The 24,219-nt window shown below is 34.5% G+C and overlaps 1 protein-coding gene across 1 annotated transcript; it reads left to right on the top strand.

Annotated features, from left to right (window-relative positions):
• Positions 1-203: 203 nt before the first annotated feature.
• On the top strand, positions 204-23,862 carry LOC6046315 (protein twist). The gene is made up of 2 exons (XM_038257890.1): positions 204-1,443; positions 22,880-23,862. The coding sequence occupies exons 1-2, from the start codon at positions 404-406 to the stop codon at positions 23,190-23,192; spliced, it is 1,353 nt and encodes a 450-aa protein (XP_038113818.1). The 5' UTR covers positions 204-403; the 3' UTR covers positions 23,193-23,862.
• Positions 23,863-24,219: the final 357 nt, after the last annotated feature.

Consider the following 24,219-nt stretch of genomic DNA (forward strand, 5'->3'; position numbering starts at 1 on the left):
AACGGAGAACTGACTTGGCGTCTCCTTGTGCGCACAAACACTCACACTTTTAAGCAGTTTTCCTCCGATCTTCTTCACAGTCCCAGGCGCTCTGAGTGTGAGCAGCTCGGCCGATCCTCACTGCATTCTCCGTCTCCCTCTTCTAAGATTCCGTTTCTGCCGAGAAGATTTTCAAAAAAGCGCCAGTCAGTTTTTCACTTTTCCTCCGTCAACGTCGATCGTAGTAGACCGGTGTCCGCGTGATCGTGGGTAATCGCCGTTGACGCTTCCTTGGATGATCTTTCGTGAGCAATTTGGCGAGTGCAATTTCGCGTTTGATTGTGACCAATTAGCGACTAATCGATGGTGAAGTGTTTGGGAGGGGAGTTTGTGTGATTTTTTTTTTGGTTGGAACAGGTGTAAAATGTCCGTGTACCCCAATTCGCCCAAGTTGATTCTGGATATAAGTAGCAACAGTCAGTTTGAACTTCCGTCAGTGAGTAGTAGTGAGCATCGATCACCGAAGATGATCAAGGTTGAGTCGTACGAGAATTTGGCCGGTCACCATATGATCCATCATCATCACCATCATCCGGCGCTGGGTTCCGTTGGGTCAACCGGTCCGGATTACACAACCCTGATGCCTCCACACTCGCAGCCAACTTCGATGCCTCAGCAATCCGCGATCTACGTGTATCAAACCCCGACGATCGTGACAACCCAAGTGGTTCCGGGAGAGCCGCTCAGTGTTCTGACGCCTCCCCTAACTTCGATCAAGAAGCGCAAACTCGACGCCGACTACGACTACGAGTTCGATCAATCCTCGCTGAGTCCGACGGGTTGTGACAACAAACGTCCTCGGTACGATCCGGGAACCGGTTACAGCTACCATCCTGGAGAGTACCTCCAAACCTCCAACGGTTACGTGGTAGTTCCCGAACTGGCCAACTTGGATGACGACAAGCTGTCACACCAGTCTCACCACCACAACCCTCCTCCCATGACCTACTCGGATCCCTCGCAGTACGGCATTTACTACCAAAATGACACTCCCTGCAGCATGGAACCCCAAACCCCGTCCAGCAACTCCTCCCCGAACAAACCGGAACTCGACGCGAACCACTTCCAGCCCACTCCCTCGTCCTCCTCCACCACCTCGTCGTCCTGCATGATCACCAGCAGTTCCCCCACCCAATCAACGCCATCCGAACCACCGTCCTCCAATGATCCCAATCCCGACAAGCAAAAACCCGGCCGGAAGTCCCGCAGCAACAGGATCCGCAAACGTCAGGTCAGGGAATCGATCAGCTACGAGGAACTGCAAACGCAGCGGGTGATGGCGAACGTGAGGGAGCGGCAGCGAACGCAGAGCCTGAACGAGGCGTTCGCCTCGCTGAGGAAAATCATTCCAACGCTGCCCAGCGATAAGTTGAGCAAGATTCAGACGCTGAAGTTGGCGTCGAGGTGAGTTGAAATTTGAAGAAGATTTTTTGTCATGGCCGCATTGAAAATTAAGATTAATTTTGAACAGCTTCTGTGGATGTTAAACTATGCCCGCCTATCTAGAATAGTTCTCGGATTAGTTTTCAAAAAGCCGTAAGAGCCATTGGTAAACAAAGTCCTTTTTGCATCGGTATTCGACCTACTTACGAAAAAACAATATCAAAAATGCTCGAGATTGTTCATCTACAAGTCCTTCAAGTGCCTCAAACTAAATATAAATGAAATTTTGTTTCATTTTCGGAAAAAAACGAAAATTAGTGTCAGAGGTCACGATGGCTCTTACGGCTTTTTGAAAACTTACCAGAGAGTTCCACTTTAGCCATTTTGTTTTTCTTTTCAATGCTTTTTGAAGCTCAGAGTTATGTTAAAATTTTAATAAATTTCTATATTTAATCTTCTTGTTGATTACCACTAAACAGAAATTCCCATCTAACAACCAAGTGCGATTATGTGAATTAGATTTTTGATAAGTTTTTAGGTTTTCTGTTAAGTGATAATGTTTTGCTTTAATTGCAAACATAGTCTCAATATGCAGAGCATTGATTCAAAGAGATACTTCATTATATTTCCAAATTTGACGAGAGAATAAAAGTAATTCAATAAACTAGTTATGGGAGCTTCTATACCAATGTTTAGAAAATATTTTAATAAGAAATACTAAATATATTATTTTAGGAATTCTGTTTCAAGAATTTAGAAAATTAAAAAAAACTCACAAATTTCACTTCACTTCAAAATATTCCAAATGATTAAAAATAGAAAAATTAATGATGTAATAAAATCCAGATTATTTAAAATTAAAATTATTCCCTCTTCTGATTTTTTGAGAAAGGTCCAGCATTTTTGAAGGGTCCAGTAGCAAATAATCTTTCTTACACTTCTCTTTTATGGAGGCAAGATAAGTAAAAGAGCGAAATTTGGCAAAGTTAAACTTCTGACTGAATATTGGTTGAACCAAAACTCAAAATTGTGTATGTACATTTCTTATGGGCTGTAAACAGTTTTTATGCAAACCTACTCCTCCTACAATATGTTTAATTATAAGTAAATTTAAGCTCAAAGTTAAAAAAATAAAACCTGTAAAAATTTATATTTTCCGTATCGGTCACATTTTCTAAACTATTTTATCAAAAGAGGGATTTTAATTTATGTATCAGCTTTTCGACATTTCCTTTAAAGCAGTGTATGTGTGTTTCTCGACCGGTGAGGAGTTTTGCCATTCTTGAGGGGAAATGATAATGTAACAGAAATCCAATACCTTTAAACGTGTTTAAACAAACTTTTATACTTCAAAGTTTCAAGCCATAGTTTGCACAAACTTACAACTTTTTATCATGAAATGAAGAAATAGCATTTTATCAAAGTTTGTACAGGCCTTCACATTTTTTTTTTGAAAATAATCATGGTTTTCAACTAGTTTTCTTATGTTTTACTCCTTTTTATGATAATTTGCAGCTCATTTTATAAACGAGCAACTCTCTGAGATTTCGGTCATTCGATTTTTTTTTTGTATTTTTTAATCCGGCTGAAACTTTTTTGGTGCCTTCGGTATGCCCAAAGAAGCCATTTTGCATCATTAGTTCGTTCATGGGTAATTCTCTACCAACTCACACGAAATCGGGAAAAGTTGCCCCGACCCCTCTTCGATTTGCGTGAAACTTTGTTCTAAGGGGTAACTTTTGTCCCTGATCACGAAACCGAGGTCCGTTTTTTGATATCTCGTGGCGGATGGGCGGTACGACCCCTTCCATTTTTGAACATGCGAAAAAAGAGGTGTTTTTCAACAATTTGCAGCCTGAAACGGTGATGAGATAGAAATTTGGTGTCAAAGGGACTTTTATGTAAAATTAGACGCCCGATTTGATGGCGTACTCAGAATTCCGAATAAACGTATTTTTCATCGAAAAAACACTAAAAAGTTTTAAAATTCTCCCATTTTCCGTTACTCGACTGTAAAATTTTTGGAACATGTCATTTTATGGGAAATTTAATGTACTTTTCGAATCTACATTGTCCCAGAAGGGTCATTTTTCATTTAAAACAAAATTTTTCATTTTAAAATTTCGTGTTTTTTCTAACTTTGCAGGGTTATTTTTTAGAGTGTAACAATGTTCTACAAAGTTGTAGAGTAGACAATTACAAAAAATTTGATGTATAGACATAAGGGGTTTGCTTATAAACATCACGAGTTATCGCGATTTTACGAAAAAAAGTTTTGAAAAAGTTACTTTTTGCGTTTCTCTTTGTTTCGTCGTCCGTGTCTGTCGCGGGTGACCATGAATGGCCATGATCGATGACGACCAACTTTTTCAAAACTTTTTTTCGTAAAATCGCGATAACTCGTGATGTTCATAAGCAAACCCCTTATGTCTACATATCAATTTTTTTGTTATCGTCTGCTCTACAACTTTGTAGAACATTGTTACACTCTAAAAAATAACCCTGCAAAGTTAGAAAAAACACGAAATTTTAAAATGAAAAATTTTGTTCTAAATGAAAAAATGACCCTTCTGGGTCAATGTAGATTCGAAAAGTACATTAAATTTCCCATAAAATGACATGTTCCAAAAATTTTTACAGTCGAGTAACGGAAAATGGGAGAATTCTTAAAACTTTTTAAGTGTTTTTTTCGATGAAAAATACGTTTTTTCGAAATTTTGAGTACGCCATCAAATCGGGCGTCTAATTTTACATAAAAGTCCCTTTGACACCAAATTTCTATCTCATCACCGTTTCAGGCTGCAAATTATTGAAAAACACCTCTTTTTTCACATGTTCAAAAATGGAAGGGGTCGTACCGCCCCTCCGTCACAAGATATCAAAAAACGGACCTCGGATTCGTGATCAGGGACAAAAGTTACCCCTTTAGGACAAAGTTTCACGCAAATCGAAGAGGGGTCGGGGCAACTGCTGTGTGAGTTGGCGGAGAATTACCCTCATATAATTTTCCATACAAATTTGGCAGCTGTCCATACAAAAATGATATGTGAAAATTCAAAAATCTGTATCTTTTGAAGGAATTTTTTGATCGATTTGGTGTCTTCGGCAAAGTTGTAGGTATGGATATGGACTACACTGAAAAAAAATGATACACGGTAAAAAAAATTGGTGATTTTTAATTTAACTTTTTGTCACTAAAACTTGATTTACGAAAAAACACTATTTTTAATTTTTTTTTTATTTTTTGATATGTTTTAGAGGACATAAAACGCCAACTTTTCAGAAATTTCCAGAATGGGCAAAAAATCTTTGACCGAGTTATGATTTTTTGAATCAATACAGATTTTTTCAAAAAATCGAAAAATCGATCGCAAAAATTTTTCAACTTCATTTTTCGATGTTAAATCGAATTTGCAATCAAAAAGTACTCTAGTGAATTTTTGATAAACTGCACCGTTTTCAAGTTATAACCATTTTTAGGTAACTTTTTTGAAAATAGTCACAGTTTTTCATTTTTTAATATTAGTGCCCATGTTTGCACACCTTTGAAAAAAATATTTTTGAAAAGCTGAGAAAATTCTCTATATTTTGCTTTATTGAACTTTGTTGATACGACCCATCGTTCTTGAGATATTGCCATGCAAGGTTAAAAAACAGGAAAATTGATGTTTTCTAAGTCTCACCCAAACAACCTACCATTTTCTAATGTCGATATCTCAGCAACTATAAATCCAATTTACAACGTTAAAACATGAAACAGTTGTGAAATTTTCCGATCTTTCCGAAAAAAATATTTTCAAAAATTTTAAATCAAGACTAACATTTTAAATGGGCGTAATATTGAATGTTTGGCCCGTTTGAAATGTCAAATCAAGTTTTAGTGACAATAAGTTAAATTAAAAATCACCAAATTTTTTTTTACCGTGTATCATTTTTTTTCAGTGTAGTCCATATCCATACCTACAACTTTGCCGAAGACACCAAATCGATCAAAAAATTCCTTCAAAAGATACATATTTTTGAATTTTCACATATAATTTTTGTATGGACAGCTGCCAAATTTGTATGGAAAATTATATGGACAAACTAATGATGCAAAATGGCTTCTTTGGGCATACCGAAGGCACCAAAAAAGTTTCAGCCAGATTAAAAAATACAAAAATTAAAATTAAAGAAAAAAGACCGATTCCGTAGAGAACTGCTCAAACATAGATTTTTAATAACTTCTGTGATTTTTTGTTTGATTTCAATTTAGTTTTTTTAAATCAAGGTTTTTTTTTAATTTATTCGAACCTGAGCTTGGAAAATAGATGACAGAAATAAAAAAAAATGTCCCTTAAAATGTTTTTTGGAAGTTTTTTAAAATAAATGTTGCATTATTGATAAGACAGAAACATGTTATTTTTAATTGAAATTAAACTTTTCGTATTTATTTTGTTCAATGCCATAATTGAACTTGGAAAGAGACTTTGTATTCCAATCAATAAACCAGAATTGTTTTCATCTTAAAAATCGACACAAAACTGTTTTTAAACCAATTTGTGTTTTTGAGTTGGGAAAAAAATTTCTGAATATTTTAGAAAATTTTATGTTTGAAAGTTTGACTTATTTTATTAGACATAGACAATAATTCAAAGAATGTCATTTTTTCAGGGCTAACTATGGCTGTATTTTGACTTGCATTTTCAAGGTTTTAAGTTAAAATAACATGCATTAATGTAAATATAAAAAAAATATGAAAAACAAACAAAAATTTAATAGGTAAAAATATGAAAAAATTAATTCAAATGATGGAAGGTATTGGTAGAATATGCCAAATACTATCACAAACAAATATAAACAAAAAAAATCATTGGAAATCTAAAAATGTTGCAAGAAAAAACACAAAACAATCGAATATTTTATTTTTTTGTAGGACAAAAGTTGTTCATACTTACCTTATGAACACGCGATAAATGAAAAAAATCTTTAAAAAAAGTGGGCATGAATAAGGCTACTAACTCTTACTGAGCAAAAATCCGCAAACTTTACCGATATGACACCATAAGATAAGGTCCTATAAATACGGGCACAACACAAGATTTACACAAGATTTAGAAAGCCTTTGGATCTTCTATTTGATAAATATGTTTTGTAAGGAATTTGAAAAGAACAATTATTGCCAATCAAGTTTGAACTGAGGAAAACCCGGAAAATTACCTCAAAAAATATGAAAAAACGTTACTTAATCCACCTTAAGGTGGTTGGTGCCTTCCTCGCATTCATGTTGTATTTTAGGTGGTATTTACAAATTAATTTAAGAGTTTATTTTTTATTTTTTTTATTATTTTTTTTCATTTGTTTTGTTTTAAATTATTGATTTTACTTGAACAGCAATTTTCAATTCTTTTTTTTACCAACTCTTCAAAAAAAAGGTGAAAAGTCTCATGATTTATATATTTCAGTAAAAAGTTCGTGTAAATCTTTGTCGAGACAAAATGATGCAACAACATAATTAATACAGATTTTTTCCAGAAGAGACGCAGACACTGCTTAAGCGATGTGGCAACCGGGCAATACGCATGCAAGGGGGTGTGGCTGGCGTGGTCAAAAAGTCTAAAAAGCAAAAAGACCCGACCTTTGAGGTTATGCAAAAATTACCCTTTTTTTCGCAGCTACAAAAAAACTTTTTCTTGGCATAACTTTAAAAGTACTCACAGAATAAAACTTAATAGGGTCTTAGGGGACCCCAAAACGAACAGAATAAGGCGGAACCGGCCAAAATCGGTACAGCCAGTTCTGAGCTGGGTGATGAATAGTGGTTCGCAAAACGGCCTCAATTTTGAACTGTCAAAGTGGAACCAATTTGCTGTTCGCCAAAAGTAGAGAGTATTGTTATCGATCATTAAAAATTGTTTTTTTAAGCAAGAATAAAAATATGTGGCTTTTGAAAACCTAAAGTTGAAGTCGAGAAATGTTTAGAAAGTTGAAGGCGAGATCGTATTTTTTTAAAATTATGAATGAAAGTCGTTTATGGAGTCGATGCGGTTGTATCCATCCAGAAGTTGTCTTTCCTGTTTGGTTCCGTTTGAAAACCTACTGGTTTAGTGAAAATCTGCTCTTTTTGTTGGATCAGCTTCGCTAGAATTATCGATGTTTATTTGCTTGACCAGGAAGAGCTGCAGGATTCCAAAACTAGCCAGGGAATTAATCTGCGACATCGCAGAATGACACTATCGCCGCAGTTCTTCGTCACCCGTAAAAATGAAAAACCTCTTCTAACCGATCAAAACTGGAAAACACACACAATTTTAAAGCAAAAAATGTCAAAAACTAGACAAAATAAAACGCATACTACTGATTATAAAACAGCTCATTTATCAGGAAGAAAAAAGTCATGCATGTGCTTGAGCAGCTTCCTACTTTGTAGATGTAAACAAAGTGGGATCATTCGAAAATCACGTTACGCATTCTCTCTATTCATCACCCAGGTTCTGAGATAATCGTGTGGAGAAAAAATCATGTCTACATACATCCCCACAGACATTTGTTCAGAATTTGATTCTGAGTCGATAGGTATACGTGAAAGTATATCTAGGAGTCGTATTTAAGAAGTTCATTTTTCGAGTGATTATATAGCCTTGCCTCAGTGAGGTGAGGAAGGCAAAAAACATTTTTATTGAGCAAATTAATTTAAATTGAGTAGTTTTTTTATAGAACCCATTCCCCTAAATTCCAATCTCTGAAACGGACCATTCCACTAGAATGAATAATTTCCCAGTCATATTTTACTAAAAGAAGCGTGAATTTTAAAGAGGTTCACTTTTCTCTTTATAGGTTTTGAAGATTTGATGATTTCAAGATTTGAAATTGACGATGTAATGATTCAAAGATAAAAAGATTTAAATATACCACTAGAAAGGAAAATCTTTATGAATTCACAACAAAACAACATTTCTGCAGATGAATGAAGTTCCATTAAATAAATCTATATATATATAAAAAATTTCGACGGTTTTGTTCGAACGCGAATCAGTTCAATACGGAGCGTCGGATCGAGGTGCTTTTTGTTGCGTTGGGTTCGTATAAGCCCAAGGAAGGTTCTTACGCTAACTAATTGACACTTTGGCCACTCTGGAACCGATTCCGGAGCATCGTCAAATTGTATGGAGAAAGTTACGTAAAATCATATTTTGATCAAAAAACGTCAACAAACGATAAAAGAGCAGAACGAAGTTTGTCGGGTTAGGCTTGTATAAATATAAATATCTAATTCCAAATATAATGTGGAACTAAATAGCTATTGATGCCAATACATTCAACATGAGCCTTTAAAAGGCGTAATCTAGTTTCACCGACTAATGACTTTCCTCAAGCCTTCCAACATTTCAAATAAAACTCAACTGGGAAAAAATCAACCCATCATCCCTCAAACCAATCCCGCAGACAGTGCTACCTAATCCATCGGCTCTCCCGTCAAGTTGACGGGTGGTGATGACGTAAGATCAACACCGCGCTTGACGGGTGGGAAAATATTGTGGTAATGCTTCCTGCTTTTTCCTGCGACCACGGAAAGACTTGAGCCCCGATGACATCATAAAGTTTCCTCTGGGATTAGCGGGGCGAACAACATGTCGTCGGTGAGCTGAACATTTAAAGCCACAGAAAATGCGAGGAAAAACGTTGTTCGTCTTCCAGAAGAGAAAAAAACGCGAAACATGTGTTAAACGCTCGTCAAATTGATGCTCAGAAGTCGTGTTTTTCAATTTTTGTTGTTGTTTGCATAAGACTATGGTTTTGTGTTATTTATGATTCTTATAAGCACAATATTGGTGGTTATTTAAAATTAATCATTAGCCATTTTAAGCCACTTTGAGAAATTCTTTAGGAAAAGCCAAAATTTGCGCTTGACTCACATTATGACCCACAAATTTCCAGCAAATATGCAGCAAAATGTCTGTCCCAAAAAATTCAAACACAAAATCCACTCCCATTTCGGCTGACAGTTTGTCTTCTTCCAAACTTAGTCACTTCCAATTAATGTTGCCAAAGGCATATAAAAACGTTGCTTCCCCTCATGAAATGAGACACTTGGCTTCTTTCGAAAAAGAGATGATGGATTTTAGTCGTAACCTTTTGCGCGGGCCAAACATAAGTTGAAGAATGGAGCAGCGTGGTCTGTTCTGACAGCTCGCAAAAATCGGCCCGCGGATCGCGGATAAAAGCCGTTTCTCACACTTTTCGGAGTCGTTTATCATGATCACGACGTGACGAGAGACGGGCGCGCTGCCGGAATGGAGAAAAACTCCTAAAATAGTGCTCATTCGGCGAGAGTGGGCATGTTTTTTTTTGTTTGAAACATTCTGAAACATTAGAGACCAGCGGGATGGGTGTGTTCCCACAGAAAGTGACATTTTTTGTTGTTTGTTGCTTCGGGAACAAAGAGCAAAGACAACTGCTCTGTTGAGGGAAGCATAATTTTAATTTGAATATGCGTAGTAAATGCAAAAAAAAAGAGACAAGAAAAAATGTTGGAAAAGAAAACGGGAAAGATCATAAATGAGCGGCATCTTGGCAAAGGAAGATCAAGAAGAGCGAGTGCGACGCTGAAATTTGACACATGGATGAAGGATGTTGCAAAAAGAGGACAAGGAGAAGGTCATGAAGTGAAGCGGATACTAAGAATGAATAACTTGGAAGATTTAACTGTTATTGTGAAAAGAGCTTTTTATTAAATTTGAAAAAGATTAACGATTTTCTAGTGGAGGATCAAACATGCATTGGTTTTCTGTGGATCAAATAAACATTTTTATTTTTTAAGCCAAAAATAAACCCATCGAAAAGTTTATTTTTGCTGTAAATATTGCTTTAGAAACTAAAGCTTGTTTTAAATTGAGGTGTAGTAATTTAATAAAATTTCAAATTGCCGATTTTTTAAGGTCACAATACAAGAATTTCTGGTTTAAAATACATTCCCTACTTTAGTATCCGAAGGTTGCTATACAGTGTTCGATTAGTCGAATCATATTTTTTTTGCTAATTTTGATTTTTGTAGTAAAATTTGAGTTCAACAACCCAAAATAGAGCGTCCAATTTCCCGTCCCGGGAAAAAAATCCCGGGAATCCCGGAGATTTCCCGAAAAAAATATTTCCCGTTTCCCGCGAAATTTGTAAATTTCCCGGGATTTCCCGAAAATCAAGCGGAAGTAAACATTTTCTTAAATTTCTGGTACTACTTTTTGAAAATGCTCTGAAAACATAATAAATGAACAAACTCTACATGATTTTGTTCAATTAAATGAATTGTTTGGTTTATATATAATTAATCAGATTATCAGAAATTATGATTTCAGAATTATTTCTGATAATATTAATTTTTAAAGTAACTGGGAAAAGATCTTGCTTAATGAGTATTAAATTATTACTATTAGGTAATTTTTTTAATAGATGGATTTTATTTCATCAAAACAATGTTAACTCCTTACCTCCAAATTAAAATTAAGATTTTTTTTACGTTTTTGTTTACCATGATCAAATGAGATGATAAATGAATTTGTGCAAAAAGAATTAATTCAATTGGTTGAATACCTAGTACTAATGGAATAACAATTTGAAGTAAAAGAATTATGAAGCACTGGTGCAACTACAGGTGTTAAAGGGGTTAAATGTGAAAAAATAGAAGACTTTTTATGGAATGATGTTGATTTATCGTATAATTTAAATCATGTTGCATAATAATACAAAAAAAAAATCATTGAAAAATTAATTTCTATAGTTTGTTCTCAAAAAAATGCAAAAATATATTCAAACCGACACAAAAAAGCTTTACCATTTGTTCAAGAGCTGAAACCAGTATTTGTCATGAAAAACATAATTTCTGCATGTTGTGATTGTGGATTATGCAATTTTATGATTGCGTATTATGGATTAATTTTACTCGCAGTTTTGATAAAAATACCAAAATACACTTTCTTGTAGTCGAATGATTTTTTACATGCAGTCAAGCTGCTAATTGATCTTTACACTTATTTAAACATGTCCTATAGAATTGTGTTGCATAATATTAATTAAAACCAAGATCATAACAATTTTCAATAAATTTAAAATTCCCGGGATTTCCCGGGAAATTGGCTGAAAATTTCCCGTTTCCCGGGAAATTGGACGCTCCAACCCAAAATTAGTGGAATTAGATCAGTTGATTGCCTGATACATTAAAAAAAGGATATGTTACAGCGTTCCAATGCCGTCACATTCTTAAATAACACTCAATCAGATCACTTTGGAATCATATTTTAGGTTAGAGACCTACATTTTCATTAATTACTCTAATTTCAGATTAGACGAAATTGTCACGAAATACATTTCATTCAAAATTCACATATCAAGTGATGCAAAACTAGAAATGGCTTTTTATGGTATGAATAATTGTATACAATTATGTATAATGTAAAATGGCTTTTTAAATATTTACAAAACTTTCAAAGAATGTTCAAAATTTCGTTTTCGTTTATTTTTTTATATTTTTTTAAATAATGAATTATTACATCAGCGATTTCACGTCAAACCAGAACAATAAAGGTCAAAACTACTTTAATTTTGTTTCAATTTGGCATGTGAGCTAAAATGTAAACTTTGTTTGCTAGTTTAAAGGTTACGAAACCAAAGAGCTCACTGCTAAAAAATATTCTCTGTAATTTTCAGTATGTTTCACGTAGCTTATCCAAAAATTGTGATCTTTTCTATTGACACGATTTTGAGACATGATTTTTTGAAAAAAAATAAATAAATATCGGATTTCGTTACATCAATTGAATTAAAAGTGCCATGCTTCTCAATCGAAGTAAGGAAAAAAAATTACTTTAAATTAAACTAAGAATTTACATAATACTTTTCGAAAACAACCTAAAAAAGTTAAAATGACATACAAAATCAATTACGCATCTTTAAGCCACTTTTTTTTAACCCAGATTAACAACAGTTAATCCCTTTCTTTCATTATATTCAACACACATATTTGTCTGCGAATTATTCTACATAAGATTATTTTAAACCTATTAAGGATGGGAAAGTTGTATACTTGATTGTCGAATATTTGAAGACGGGCATCTTTTGAGAGATTTTATTTCCCCTCAGTTAAATTTAGAATTGAAGTAGATAAAATTGCTTAAAAATAGTTTGGAACTTGCAGACAGATTTTCCCTTTTGTATTCATAAGTTTAATTTAAAGACTTTTCCTTCTTTTAAAAAATAAATTCTTTAATAATTTAATTTTAATATTTTATAGCTAAAAATTTACATGACTTTATGTTGGGAAATTTTCCCTTTTCTAAAATAAATGAAGCAAAATTTGCATCACAAAAAGACAAATTAAAAAAAAAACAAAAGAAAGAAGGGAAAAATTATTATCTTTCAAAAGTTTTCTTTCTTTTTTCTTGATTTTTTTTACAGAATCTGAATCTGTGTATGAAATGTGAAGAAAGAAGTAATTAAGAATAAAAAAAGGAACTCCTTTACATAGCCTTTGGTTGATAATTGAATGTAGCAAAATATGATTTTTTCAACGGATTTTTTTTAAATTTAATTATTGAAAAGAGCTTAAATTGAAAAGATGAAATTGTTTGGACATTTTTTTCAAACTAAAAGCGAGAGTTATATGTGTAATTGAAACAGGAGTTAAAAATATCATCATATTTCTAAGATTTTAAATAGGTTAATTATGGACAAGATCGAGAAAAGGGTGCATAACAATTTTGACAGATTAAACTGTTCCAAGACAACAAGCAATTTTTCATAAAACTCGAAGTGTAAAACAATTGCGGCTTCTGTCATCATGAAATTAGCAAATTCAGTGAATTTATCAGCCTTTAATATTACCAAAAACCTTTGAACGAATCTTACTCTACTCCAAACTACAACGACAATGAAAAAAAAAAACATCTCCACAACACAACACGTGATAACCCCAACTTAGAAAAAGCCACTAACGCACACGTTTTCTGGCTGCGCACAATAACTGTGACGTGAATGATGTGAGAAAAAGGTCCCTCCCCGGAGTTGGTTCCGGATGTTTCGTCGCAGTCTAGCTGAGCGCGGAGTCGATAATTTATAGCTCTTTTTTGTCCACAATTTTTCACGATGCGCACAGAGGAGGCAAGTGAGTTTTTCCGAACGGAGGAAAATGAAACGGAAAAATGACAAAGTTTATTACGATGATGAGGAGCGGTTTTGGTTCCGGAAAGGCGTCAAGTGATTAACTATTGTTAGTAGCTCGAAACGATTTTAAATTGTTTTTCTTTGAAGGGGGGAACATCTGGTCACTTTATTTTTGTGGATGGAGACGCTTGATGCTTTTAAAAATAATCAGGAAATATGTTTTCAAAAAGACTTAAGTTTGACTTGTTTGATAAATGATGTTCAAACAAAGTAACAAACTCACAACAAATCATCGGTGTCAACCCGTTAAGCCCGGTCCACAACTGGCTTGTGCTGTCAGAGTAGTGGCGATAATTAATTCCTCTAAATCACCTCAGCTCGTTTCACCCCGGGAATGGCTTATTTAGTCGGACATACTAGAATCATCACGGCCCAACTGAGCAGCACGCAGATTTACGAGCATAATTTTCCCGGAATGAAATATTTAGAAACGAGTGAAAGGAAAAATAAACAAAATTATGGATCTCACGATTTTCATTCGAGTTGCGGGGGTAAAAGGGGGATGGGAGGGGGACATTTTCCCACCCAATTTCCCCCGGCTCACCTCGTCGTTTGGGAGACTCTACCGGGAACTGTAAAATGATCCACTCTGAAGTTTCTGTTTGGTTCTGCGCCTTGGATCGTTTGAACGACGACGCGCCTTTGATATATATTATTTATAATGATGATGTTGATGGGATTTCAAATAAAACTTAAGCGAATAGTTAAGTATCGTAAATTTCATTGACACGTTGAGGGGAGGGAAGGCTGAGAATGGGTGGTAATGGAAAATCAGATCATTGCAGTAGTGATTTTTAGATCCTTAGGGCCTACGCCGTGTTAGGGTGGTCCAAAAAATGAAAATTTTCATCGTTTTGGATGCAAATGATAGGTTATCCGTTGGGCTTTTAAGCAAACATAATTTGAGGGTCTAAAAATCAAACCTGAACTTTGAATAAGTCGTATGAAACCTCGAAATGCTGTTCTGACGGTGACTGGACCAAAGAGACCATGCCTGTGCCATAAAAATGGGAGGAGTTCATTTTCCGCAAAAATCATTTAAACCACGTGAATTTATACAACAATTTAAACTCAAATCAAGTATTTTTCTGGTACTTTTGTACCCGACTTTCTCCGATTTCAACGAAACTTTGTAGACATGTTTTCCTAGGTTTGTTTAACCCTCTACTGCCCAATTTTTTTTTTCAAAAATTTTATTTTCCCTTGTTCAGGAGGTTATTTTGAGCAACTTTTGTTCTACGAAAAACTTTACTTCTCTTGTTTTATGTTTTTCTTGTTTCATTTTTAGTATTTTATTTTGCATTTATCTTGTTTAGTTTGTGTTTGTTTTTGGTAGTATTTGGCTTATTCTACCACTTCACATTTTCTGCTTTGAAATGGCACCATTATCATTTAAATTGTAAATAAATGTGTAGAGGCATAGTCTGGGACACTAGAAAAATTACTGCATACTTCTTTTTACTTAAAATATAGGATATGTTAGTAAAAACACAGCCAAAGTTGACACTTAAAAAAATGACATTTTTAAAAACATTGGCAAAGTCACATAAAACAAGTAAAACTTCCAACCCATAAATTTTCTATAATTTTAAGAGTTCTTATTTCCAATGCTTTTTAAAGATCAAAAATTTATTGAAAAATTGATTTTTGGCGAGTTTTTTCACTGAAACTTATTTTTGCCTTCCTCACGTTACTGAGGAAAGGCTATAAAATCACTCGAAAAATGAACTTCTCAATTAGACCTCCTAGACCCACCTTCATGTATACCTATCGACTCAGAATCAAATTCTGAGCAAATGTCTGTGTGTGTGGTGGGATGTTGATCAAAAAATTGTCACTCGATTATCTCGACATTGGCTGAACCGATTTTGTCCGTTTTAGCGTCATTCGATCCGTCTTGGGGTCCCATAAGTCGCTATTAAAAATGATAATGTTGAGTTAAGTACTTCAAAAGTTATGCTAAAAAACGAGTTTAACAAAAGTCCGGAAGATTGTATAAAGGGTGGTTTTTGTAAGAAAACATTTTTAGAAAGGTATTTAAAACCTTTTAAACGCGTCCAAGACATTGAAAATCTTACAACCCTATCAAAAGTTATAAGCACTTAAGTGTTATTTATACGCTTTTTGGAGGCCGGATCTCAGATATGTTGATGAAAACGTTGTCCGGAACTCTCATGCGACCTATTGTTGGATAGGTAGGTAAAAGAGCTTTCCAATGCGTCTAAAACATTGAAGATCTGACAACCCTATCAAAAGTTATAAGCACTTAAGTGTTACTTACGCACTTTTTCGAGGCCGGTTCTCAGATATTTTGATGAAAATGCTGTCCAGATCTCTTATGCGACCTATCATTGGATAGGTATTCAAAAGATCTTTCCAACGCGTCCAAAACATTGAAGATCTGACAACCCTATCAAAAGTTATAAGCACTTAAGTGTTATTTACGCACTTTGGATAGCACCCTTTAAATATGAGGAAGGCGCCAACCACCTAAAGGTGGATTAAGCAACGTTTTTTTTTTTGAAAAAATTGCCAAAATGTTCAAAAACTGGTAGTTTGAATCGATTTTCCAGACAATTTTACAAACTTGATTTTTCAGTCTCGTATTTTTTTACCGGAAAGCTCGTCCAATACAAATTTGCATTTTTATTGTGGCTGAAACTAAGTAAATTTTACAAGCTCAGAAGTAATTTTTCCAGAAATCGTTCCATTTAAATATTTTTTTCGTACTTCTTTATTTGCCCTAAACGTTGTAGGCGATTTCCATATGAACAAAGATGCTATTTTGCGTTAATATTTGTTTATACAAGATTTTATATAAATGTGAAAGATGACCATACAAAAATGTATCTTGAGAGTAGAGTTATTGATAAAGAATGAGTGCAATTCGGGAGAAAAAGGTTTACTCTAAAAATAAGATGTAATATGCCTTTTTATGTGACAGCCGTAAATTTACTATTTTGATATTATTATTATCGGACAGATCATCAAAATCGGAAATGGATTTCATTAATTTTTTTTTTTGGATTGACTCAAAAACATTTTGGTGGTCATCCCTCATATTTGGCACAGTTTACAGATCGGCCAATGTTCTAAAAATCATAGAAAATCGATAATTTAACTTAATGATTCGCTTTTACCTTCATTTGTAAGCCTTTCTTGCGATCTTTCGAATGCTGGTATCGAACAACTGCAAAATTTAACTTCTATAGGTATCAAGTTTTTGATGAAAAACTTTGATCCTTGAAATCCACAAATTCGGAAAACTTTTTTCTTACGGATGTAAACAAACTTTGGTTCTCTCCATGAGTACATCATTTTTACAAAATAATGACTTCACGCACTGAAACCAACGAAATTCAAACTAAGTTATGTTTATCCAAGGTCTGATAACTTTTTTTTTTGTGAAAATATCAGTTATGTCAAAATAAATGTCCTAAAAATAGTAGGGTCGAGGGAAAACCTGCATTTGGCATGCTATTGACAAATTATCACAAAAGTGTTCCGAGATTTGTGGGTGTTCCGAATGTGTGGGATGAGTGTAGAAGCCATTTTGTGTCGTTGGTTTACCCATACAATTTTGGCAGCTGTCCATACAAAAATGGTGCGTAAATGTGCAAAAATCTGTATCTTTTGATGGAATTTTCTGATTGGTGTCTTGGGTAAAGCTGTTGGTATTGATGAGGACTAGTCAGAAAAAAATTGGAGCACGAAAAAAAGCAGATTTATAAACCCTTTTTTTACAAATATTAATTTTCCAAAATCAGTTTTTTGCTTATATTTGAAATTTTTTGATGTGCTTCTAGGGAACAAAATCCGCAACTTTTGAGCCATGGAGAAGTATGGTCAAAAATGTTACCACCGAGCTTTAATTTAAAAAAATAGAAATATTACTGGATCATTTTTTACTTCAATCTGTGATTTTAAGCAAACATCATTCTGCTCATGATTGAAAATATCTCGTTGTCAGCGTTACCCTTTTCAACGCGCCAAAACTAAAGATTCACTGCCACGTGCAGCTTGAATTTTAACACACCGGGCCGTGAAAAATCCGCATAAGTTATGTTTCCCAAAAATGATCGCTTCTTTAAAAAAAAACTTCAATGCACCGCAAAATGACGTAAGCGTTAATTTGTCAATTTCCCAGAATGCAAAAACCTTGCCCGTTACGTCACTTTGTCAACTAACGCCCGCTTGTCGCGTGCTTGCACATTTTGCATCTTTCACGTAACGACGCCGTCCTAAAGATAGAACCTGCTTCCAGACGGCCCTTTTTTGCTGCTGGGAGTACACTTTTCCAGTGAACCATGACCAGTGCCAAGAAACGGGAACTTCATTCTCGCGGTGGAAAGTCGTAAAAATTGTCGTCGTCTTGCCGGAGAGTGAGATCCTTCTCCGGGTGGAACTTTGGCTTTCGTTGCGGTCGTTAAAACTGACGCAAAGATTGCTTTGTCAGAAGTTTAAAGTTGTATTAATTTAAATTTCAAAAAAAAAAAAAAATAACTGATTGAAAAACCAACAATTTTGGCAAAAACTACTTCTGTTGTCTAAGTATTTAAAAAAAAAACAAATAATTTTTAAAAATAATCTCAATTAACCACACCCTGTCCTCACGCAGGGAGTTGACAGCCAGAAGTTATAAAAATGTCGCTCATTATTCTCGATTCGCAACTTGTTTCGCCACACGCGGACCCAGGAAAGACGACACTTTTAGGGCCATCATTCGCCGTGGAAGCGAGCAGTCTTTCGTCATTCACAAAACTTTGCCAACTTGAGACCAGGAAGGTGCTGTGTCCTATCCCTCGCCTGACCAGACCAAAATCCATGATAAAGCTGTCAGACCAAATCTGTCAGACCAAGACTGTCAGACCAAAGAGCAAAAAGTAAACAATCTTGGTCTTCGACGTAGGTGCACATAATTCAAAAAAATAAAATTTGAAAAATAATTTTATTTTTCCAAATCTATGACTGGTTTTTGACTTCAAAATTGAATGTACGCCAGAAAATGATTAAACAGTGTGGCGTCCTGTACACCGACAATTAAATAAGCAGTTAAAAGCCTTATTTTTCCACTTGAATTTTTGGTCGCGTTTTCGGTTTACACCTGAACAATCTTGAAATTATTTATACTAATTTGTGATTCCTCTCTTTCTATCATTCCCTTGCTTGAGACACGTGAGTGATGGCTAGTGCCAGGAAATGGATCTTTTTGATGTGAAACGGATGTCGGGTATTGTTTTTCTGTGGAAATTGGCGTCCATAGTATGATGATGGCTTAAATTTCACTGCGAATTTGAGATGAATCATTTGTTCACAAAACATGGGGTCGCTTTTTTTCTCTACATTTAAGATTTTCACATTTCTTTCGTGCATTTTTTTTTCTTATAATTTTTTACGCAGTGAAAAATCTAAATTATTTTACGTCTTAAAAGCACACTTTTTCAGTGTCAATAACAACAAAAGTTACCACTTACTTACTTGTTTAATTTCATGTTTTTAACCAAAATTGAGAGGTTACATGTAAAAAATGTAAATCTACAGCAGAAATGGCCAAATCTGATTGTTAACCCTCTAATACCCTTTTTTAAATTTTGTTTAGTTTCCACAATTTAAGAGGTCGTCACTCTTGTTTTATGTTTTTCTTGAATCATTTTTAGTGTTTTATTTTTTGCATAATACAATGAAACTCCTTTTAACGCGGTGCATTACGTTGTCATAATTTGTCGATTTCTCTGGAACGACACAACATATTTGCAATGTTGAAAGAGCAATTTGTAGGTTTTGTTCAGATCTACAAAATGCTTTTTGAAGCTTGCAAAAATATTGTATGGTTTGAGAGAAATCTACGAAACAAAATGTTTGACCCACCGCATAAAAATTGGTTTCCTGTACGTACAAACATTACTGCAAACTTATTTTTACATAAAATACAGAAAATATTAGTAAAAAACATAGTTACATAAAACAAATCAAACATCCAAACCAAAATTTTCTTAAATTTAAGGCGATATTTAAATCGAAGCCCGTCTAGAGGCAGGGTTGGGTTGTATGGGGTTAAAGAGGCCTTGAGCCATAACATTTTTAATTTTATTTTTAGAAAAGATGATTATGCTGAGTCAACTATTGCAGTGAGGCAAACTTGAGCTTTTCGCAAAAAAAATCGGCAATATTCAATTTTGTATTTATTTATCTGGAAAAATCTTTGCTCATCGATTGATTGCATATTTCTGAATGAGCCATTTTTCATCATTGGTGTTTCCATATAAGTCTCCACGCAGTAAAAAAAACATGGTTTTATTACATCTGGAATGTGGTACATCTTTTATGTCAGAAAAAATGTAATTGTGTAATTTTGCCCCTGAAAACGTGTAATTTTACCACTTTTCTGGTGTAATGTCACTTTTTCAGTCTAAATTGTGATAAAATTACACCATAAAAGAGGTAAAAATATTCAACCTTTCAAAATAACACCTTCCAAATTTAGCAGGTGTTATTTTGGAAGGTTGAATATTACCTTTTTTATGATGTAATTATACCTCAATTTAGGCTGAAAAAGTGACATTACATTAGGAAAGTGATAAAATTACACATTTTCAGAGGTAAAATTACACATTTTTCTGACATAAATGATGTACCCCCTAGTAACATTTTTAAACTTACAGGTTTTATCATGGTTCTGGAAACCCTCATACGGCCTAAATAGGCTTTTATGGCTCACTTAAAACCTAAAATGTTACTTGGGCCCCTTCCCAAAGGTAATATGACCATGAGTTTTTTTTTACTGTGCACCTTGATTTTCTTTTAATTTTAAGAGTAGGTTTTGAACAGTTAAACTTGACGGAAATTTTTATTTATTTTTTTCAAAAATGTGTTTTTAATGCATAATTTAACATGTAATTGAAGTGTACCATTGTAAAATTTTGATTAAAAGCACAGATATACTTGTTTAAAGTGGAAATTATCCTTGAAACAGATATTTTTAAATAGCTGATCAAAATTTTTACAATATTCTTTTCTAGACTTTTAAAAAAATGAGAATTAGAAAAAAAATCTAAATGCTACCCAATCTTGAGCAGGTGGTCTTGTTACAATATCTGATTACAGTGCCATTATGGCAAAACCCAATTTTGGCAACATTTCTTCAACTATTCCCGATTTTTTTTCATTACATTATTATTTTTTGCTCCTTTTCGGTGCTGGGACCACTTTCTTAAAGCTAAGAGTAATTACAGAGGATTTTGTGTGTAAATGTTAGTGAGATCGTAGCAATCGGGGTTTGCGGACGCGAAAACTGTTCGCTGTCACAGTTTTTCTCGGGCTTCAATAATTTTTGATGAAAAGTTGTGAAGTTACGTGTTTCAAACGAATAGTTTTTGGCAGAAATTTAAAAATCTTGATAGAACGCGGTGCTGATGGTGCTGGAGAAGGGCGGTTGAATCAAGGACGTGGCTCGTTCCGGGTCGGTTGCGGAACTGGTATGGAACGCGGTAGCTGTCGAGCATTCCTCAAAGACCAGGATGGTATTCTTTCATTTATTCTGACATACATACACATCATTCAAGACAAAACCGGTAAGGTGTTACAAGGAGCAGCCGTGGCTGACTGGTTACGGTGTTCGCTTTGCGAATGATCCTGGGTTCGATGCCCATCTGCTCCCAACGAGAAAGTTTAAGACTTAGAAATACTTGAAATTCTTTAATATGAACGAAAAAAATCAAAGTCGCTCGGGTGGGGTTCGATCCCCCGTCCTTTGTATTGGTAAGCAAAACTGCTAACCACTACGCCATCACGGCTGCTTGGTGAGCTATGACTGGAATAAGGAATACTGTTACTACCACCTATATACGCGCTGGGCCTTTGTCCACTTGGCAAGGGTTCGGAAGTTCTAAATAACGTTTGAATCCGATTGATGCAAACGTTCTTCAGGGCGGGGCTTGTCGATTCAAGCTGAGGTACCTCGCGCACGGCTAGTCTGCGTAGAAATGGGTCACCGAAGCTCGGCAGAGCTAACACCATCAAAATGCTTATGTGAGTTATTTGCATGTGTAGAATGTAAAAATTCTAAAATACATCGAAACAACTCAATTTGTAAGAAGTGACCGCGTGGTTCCGTTTGATTGGTTGCACACACACACACACACACATCTTGTGTGTAAATGTTAGTGGGAGGGGAACTATTCCCAATTTCGGCAACACTAAAATTGAGTTGATGATTTGGTCTCGAAATACCGTAAAATTTTTAAATAATTAGTTATAAGTTACAATATTTATTAAATACTAATTTATTTTTTCATAAATCAATTTATTTTTTTTTTATTTAAAATTTAGCTATTTCGGCAAGTTTTTTTTGGCTTTTTGAAGAAACAATCAGATCAGTTTAGGTCTTCTTAACTTTGAGAACATTCCTACAGAGCCTAATACAAAAAGTGCGACTAATTGTTTTCTATTAAGATTTATGACGATTTCCGTAAAAAGTCGAAGTAAAAAAATGTTCGCGTGTAGTGGATCCTTAATTCATTACGTTATTTATGAATATTCTTTTAAGGCGAAGCTGTTGATCATTTTCGAAGAAAATTGATCATCACTCTTCTCTGTATTGAATTCAATTTAACGAATTTCTGCACTAAAATGAATTGCTAAATTTTTGATTTAAATATGAAGGAAAAATTTGTATCTTATTTTTGAAGTTCAGCTTTATTTTTCTGAATTACTAAAACTTTGTAGAAGGCACAAAATCGATCAGAAAAAGTTCACAAAACTAAATGATGCTTGAAATGGTATTATTTCATATATTATTTATAGTATAAAATTTGATCTAAAAAATATAAAAAAATATACAGAACACCGAGTTTTTTTTTTCGAATTATTCAACCGTTTTTAAATGCTTGAACAAAGATAGTGTAGCAATTTGGTTGAAATATTTTAAAATTACACTGTTATTACAAGTAATGTAACAAGTAAATTGATGCACTTTTCTTCGTTATTCATTTTTCTAGTTAAATTTGCAAATTTAGCATTTTAGGAACCATCGATGCTTTGATCCCTTCCACAGTTATGGAATAATAATTATGAATAAAATTTACTTTTATGTAAATCCCAACATATCTAGCAAAACCATAAAGGGAAAATCCAATCAACTTCCTTCGTTTCCACTTTTGAACTTTCAAACTTTCCCAGCATACCTGGCTTAACAAAAATTCCCAACTTCTTCAATGACTTTCATTTTCAACCCTCTTCTTCTCTCTTTCCCCCTCATTCTTCCCAGGTACATCGACTTCCTGTACTACATCCTCTCGAACAACGAGCTCCCGTCGATGGACGAGTCCGGCCAGAAGCCCCTTTGCTCGGGTAGTGGCGCTTCTCCGGCGCTCAGTTCCGCCGCCTTTCAGCTAAACTCGGGCCAACTCTGTGGCAATGGCGTAGGAGGAGGAGCTGGTGGAGGAGGTGGGGGCGTCGTCGTGCGCGAAAAACTCAGCTACCTGTTTAGCGTGTGGCGTATGGAGGGAGATTGGAACATTGGCGGGGGAAGCGGAGAGGGGAACAGTCCCGATGACAGCTGCTGCAGCGATAAAGAGTGACGGGGTGACGACTCGAAGGGATTTGTTTTTAAGTGAAAGTATTATTTAGCGCTAAGGTACGGTTCCTACAAGGCGACACAACAAAAGAGCGCACAAAATAAATCATCAACGTGGTTTAGAAAACGATTCCAAATGAAAAAGAACTTAAAATTTGAATTAATTATGTTAAGATTCTCCTCTTTTTAAATTTAAGTGCTAAAAGCGAAACTTTTCTACTTTGTCCAATCTAACTAATTTAAGTGTTGTTGACGCGCAAAGGCAATCGTTCACTTTGAGTGTGGCTCAAAGTTGATGCGATTTGCAGTTGTGGTCAAAAGTTGTTTCTCCTAAAATCATACCAAAGTGGGTGTACGCATACAGAAAGTATAATTCCTTTAGAAGGGGACCTCTAAAGCAGATTTTATATGATTTTTCAAAGTGTCGAACTCCATTCGAAAGCATTTCCATTTTATTACTATTGTATACTTGTAACTTTTTTTATGTTTTCCTTGGTTTTCTATCTTTCAATATACTTCAAATAGTTGTGAATGTGACAAAACCGTTAATGAAAATAAGGAAGAGTATTTAGATGATAAGTATTCGTGACTGAATGAAACAGTAAAGTGCCATAACACAAAATTTAAAGCCAAATGCAACAGAAATGTCATCAAAGCTATAATAAATAAGTGACTTTAGCATTGCTGAAAATTATTAAAACAATACGGCTGACTGTTTTTTTTATGAAAATCCGAAATCAATTATTTTCTTGGATGACAAAAGATATACATTAAGAAACATTTCCTTTGAAAGAAGAGGTGAAAAGACAAGACATGACAATAAGACGGACTCCATTTTTCATTTGGTATGTTGGTTTTGGTTGAAAACCAATAAAGTGATGTAAAAAGTGTAACTTAGGAAGGTTGAATATTACCTCTTTTATTATGTAATTTCACCTCAATTTAGACTGAAAAAGTGACAATAACCCAGAAAAAAACAAAGCACAATTTTTAAATGGTCTACAAATAATTAATTTTCCTCATTTTATATT

The sequence above is a fragment of the Culex quinquefasciatus genome, chromosome 2, assembly GCF_015732765.1.
Source record: "Culex quinquefasciatus strain JHB chromosome 2, VPISU_Cqui_1.0_pri_paternal, whole genome shotgun sequence".
Classification (NCBI taxonomy): Eukaryota; Metazoa; Arthropoda; class Insecta; order Diptera; family Culicidae; genus Culex; species Culex quinquefasciatus.

Coding starts and splice junctions, on each gene's coding strand:
- LOC6046315 (XM_038257890.1), top strand. CDS start 404: ATGTCCGTGTACCCCAATTCGCCCAAGTTGATTCTGGATATAAGTAGC. Junction 1,444..22,879: donor ACGCTGAAGTTGGCGTCGAG/GTGAGTTGAAAT, acceptor CATTCTTCCCAG/GTACATCGACTTCCTGTACT.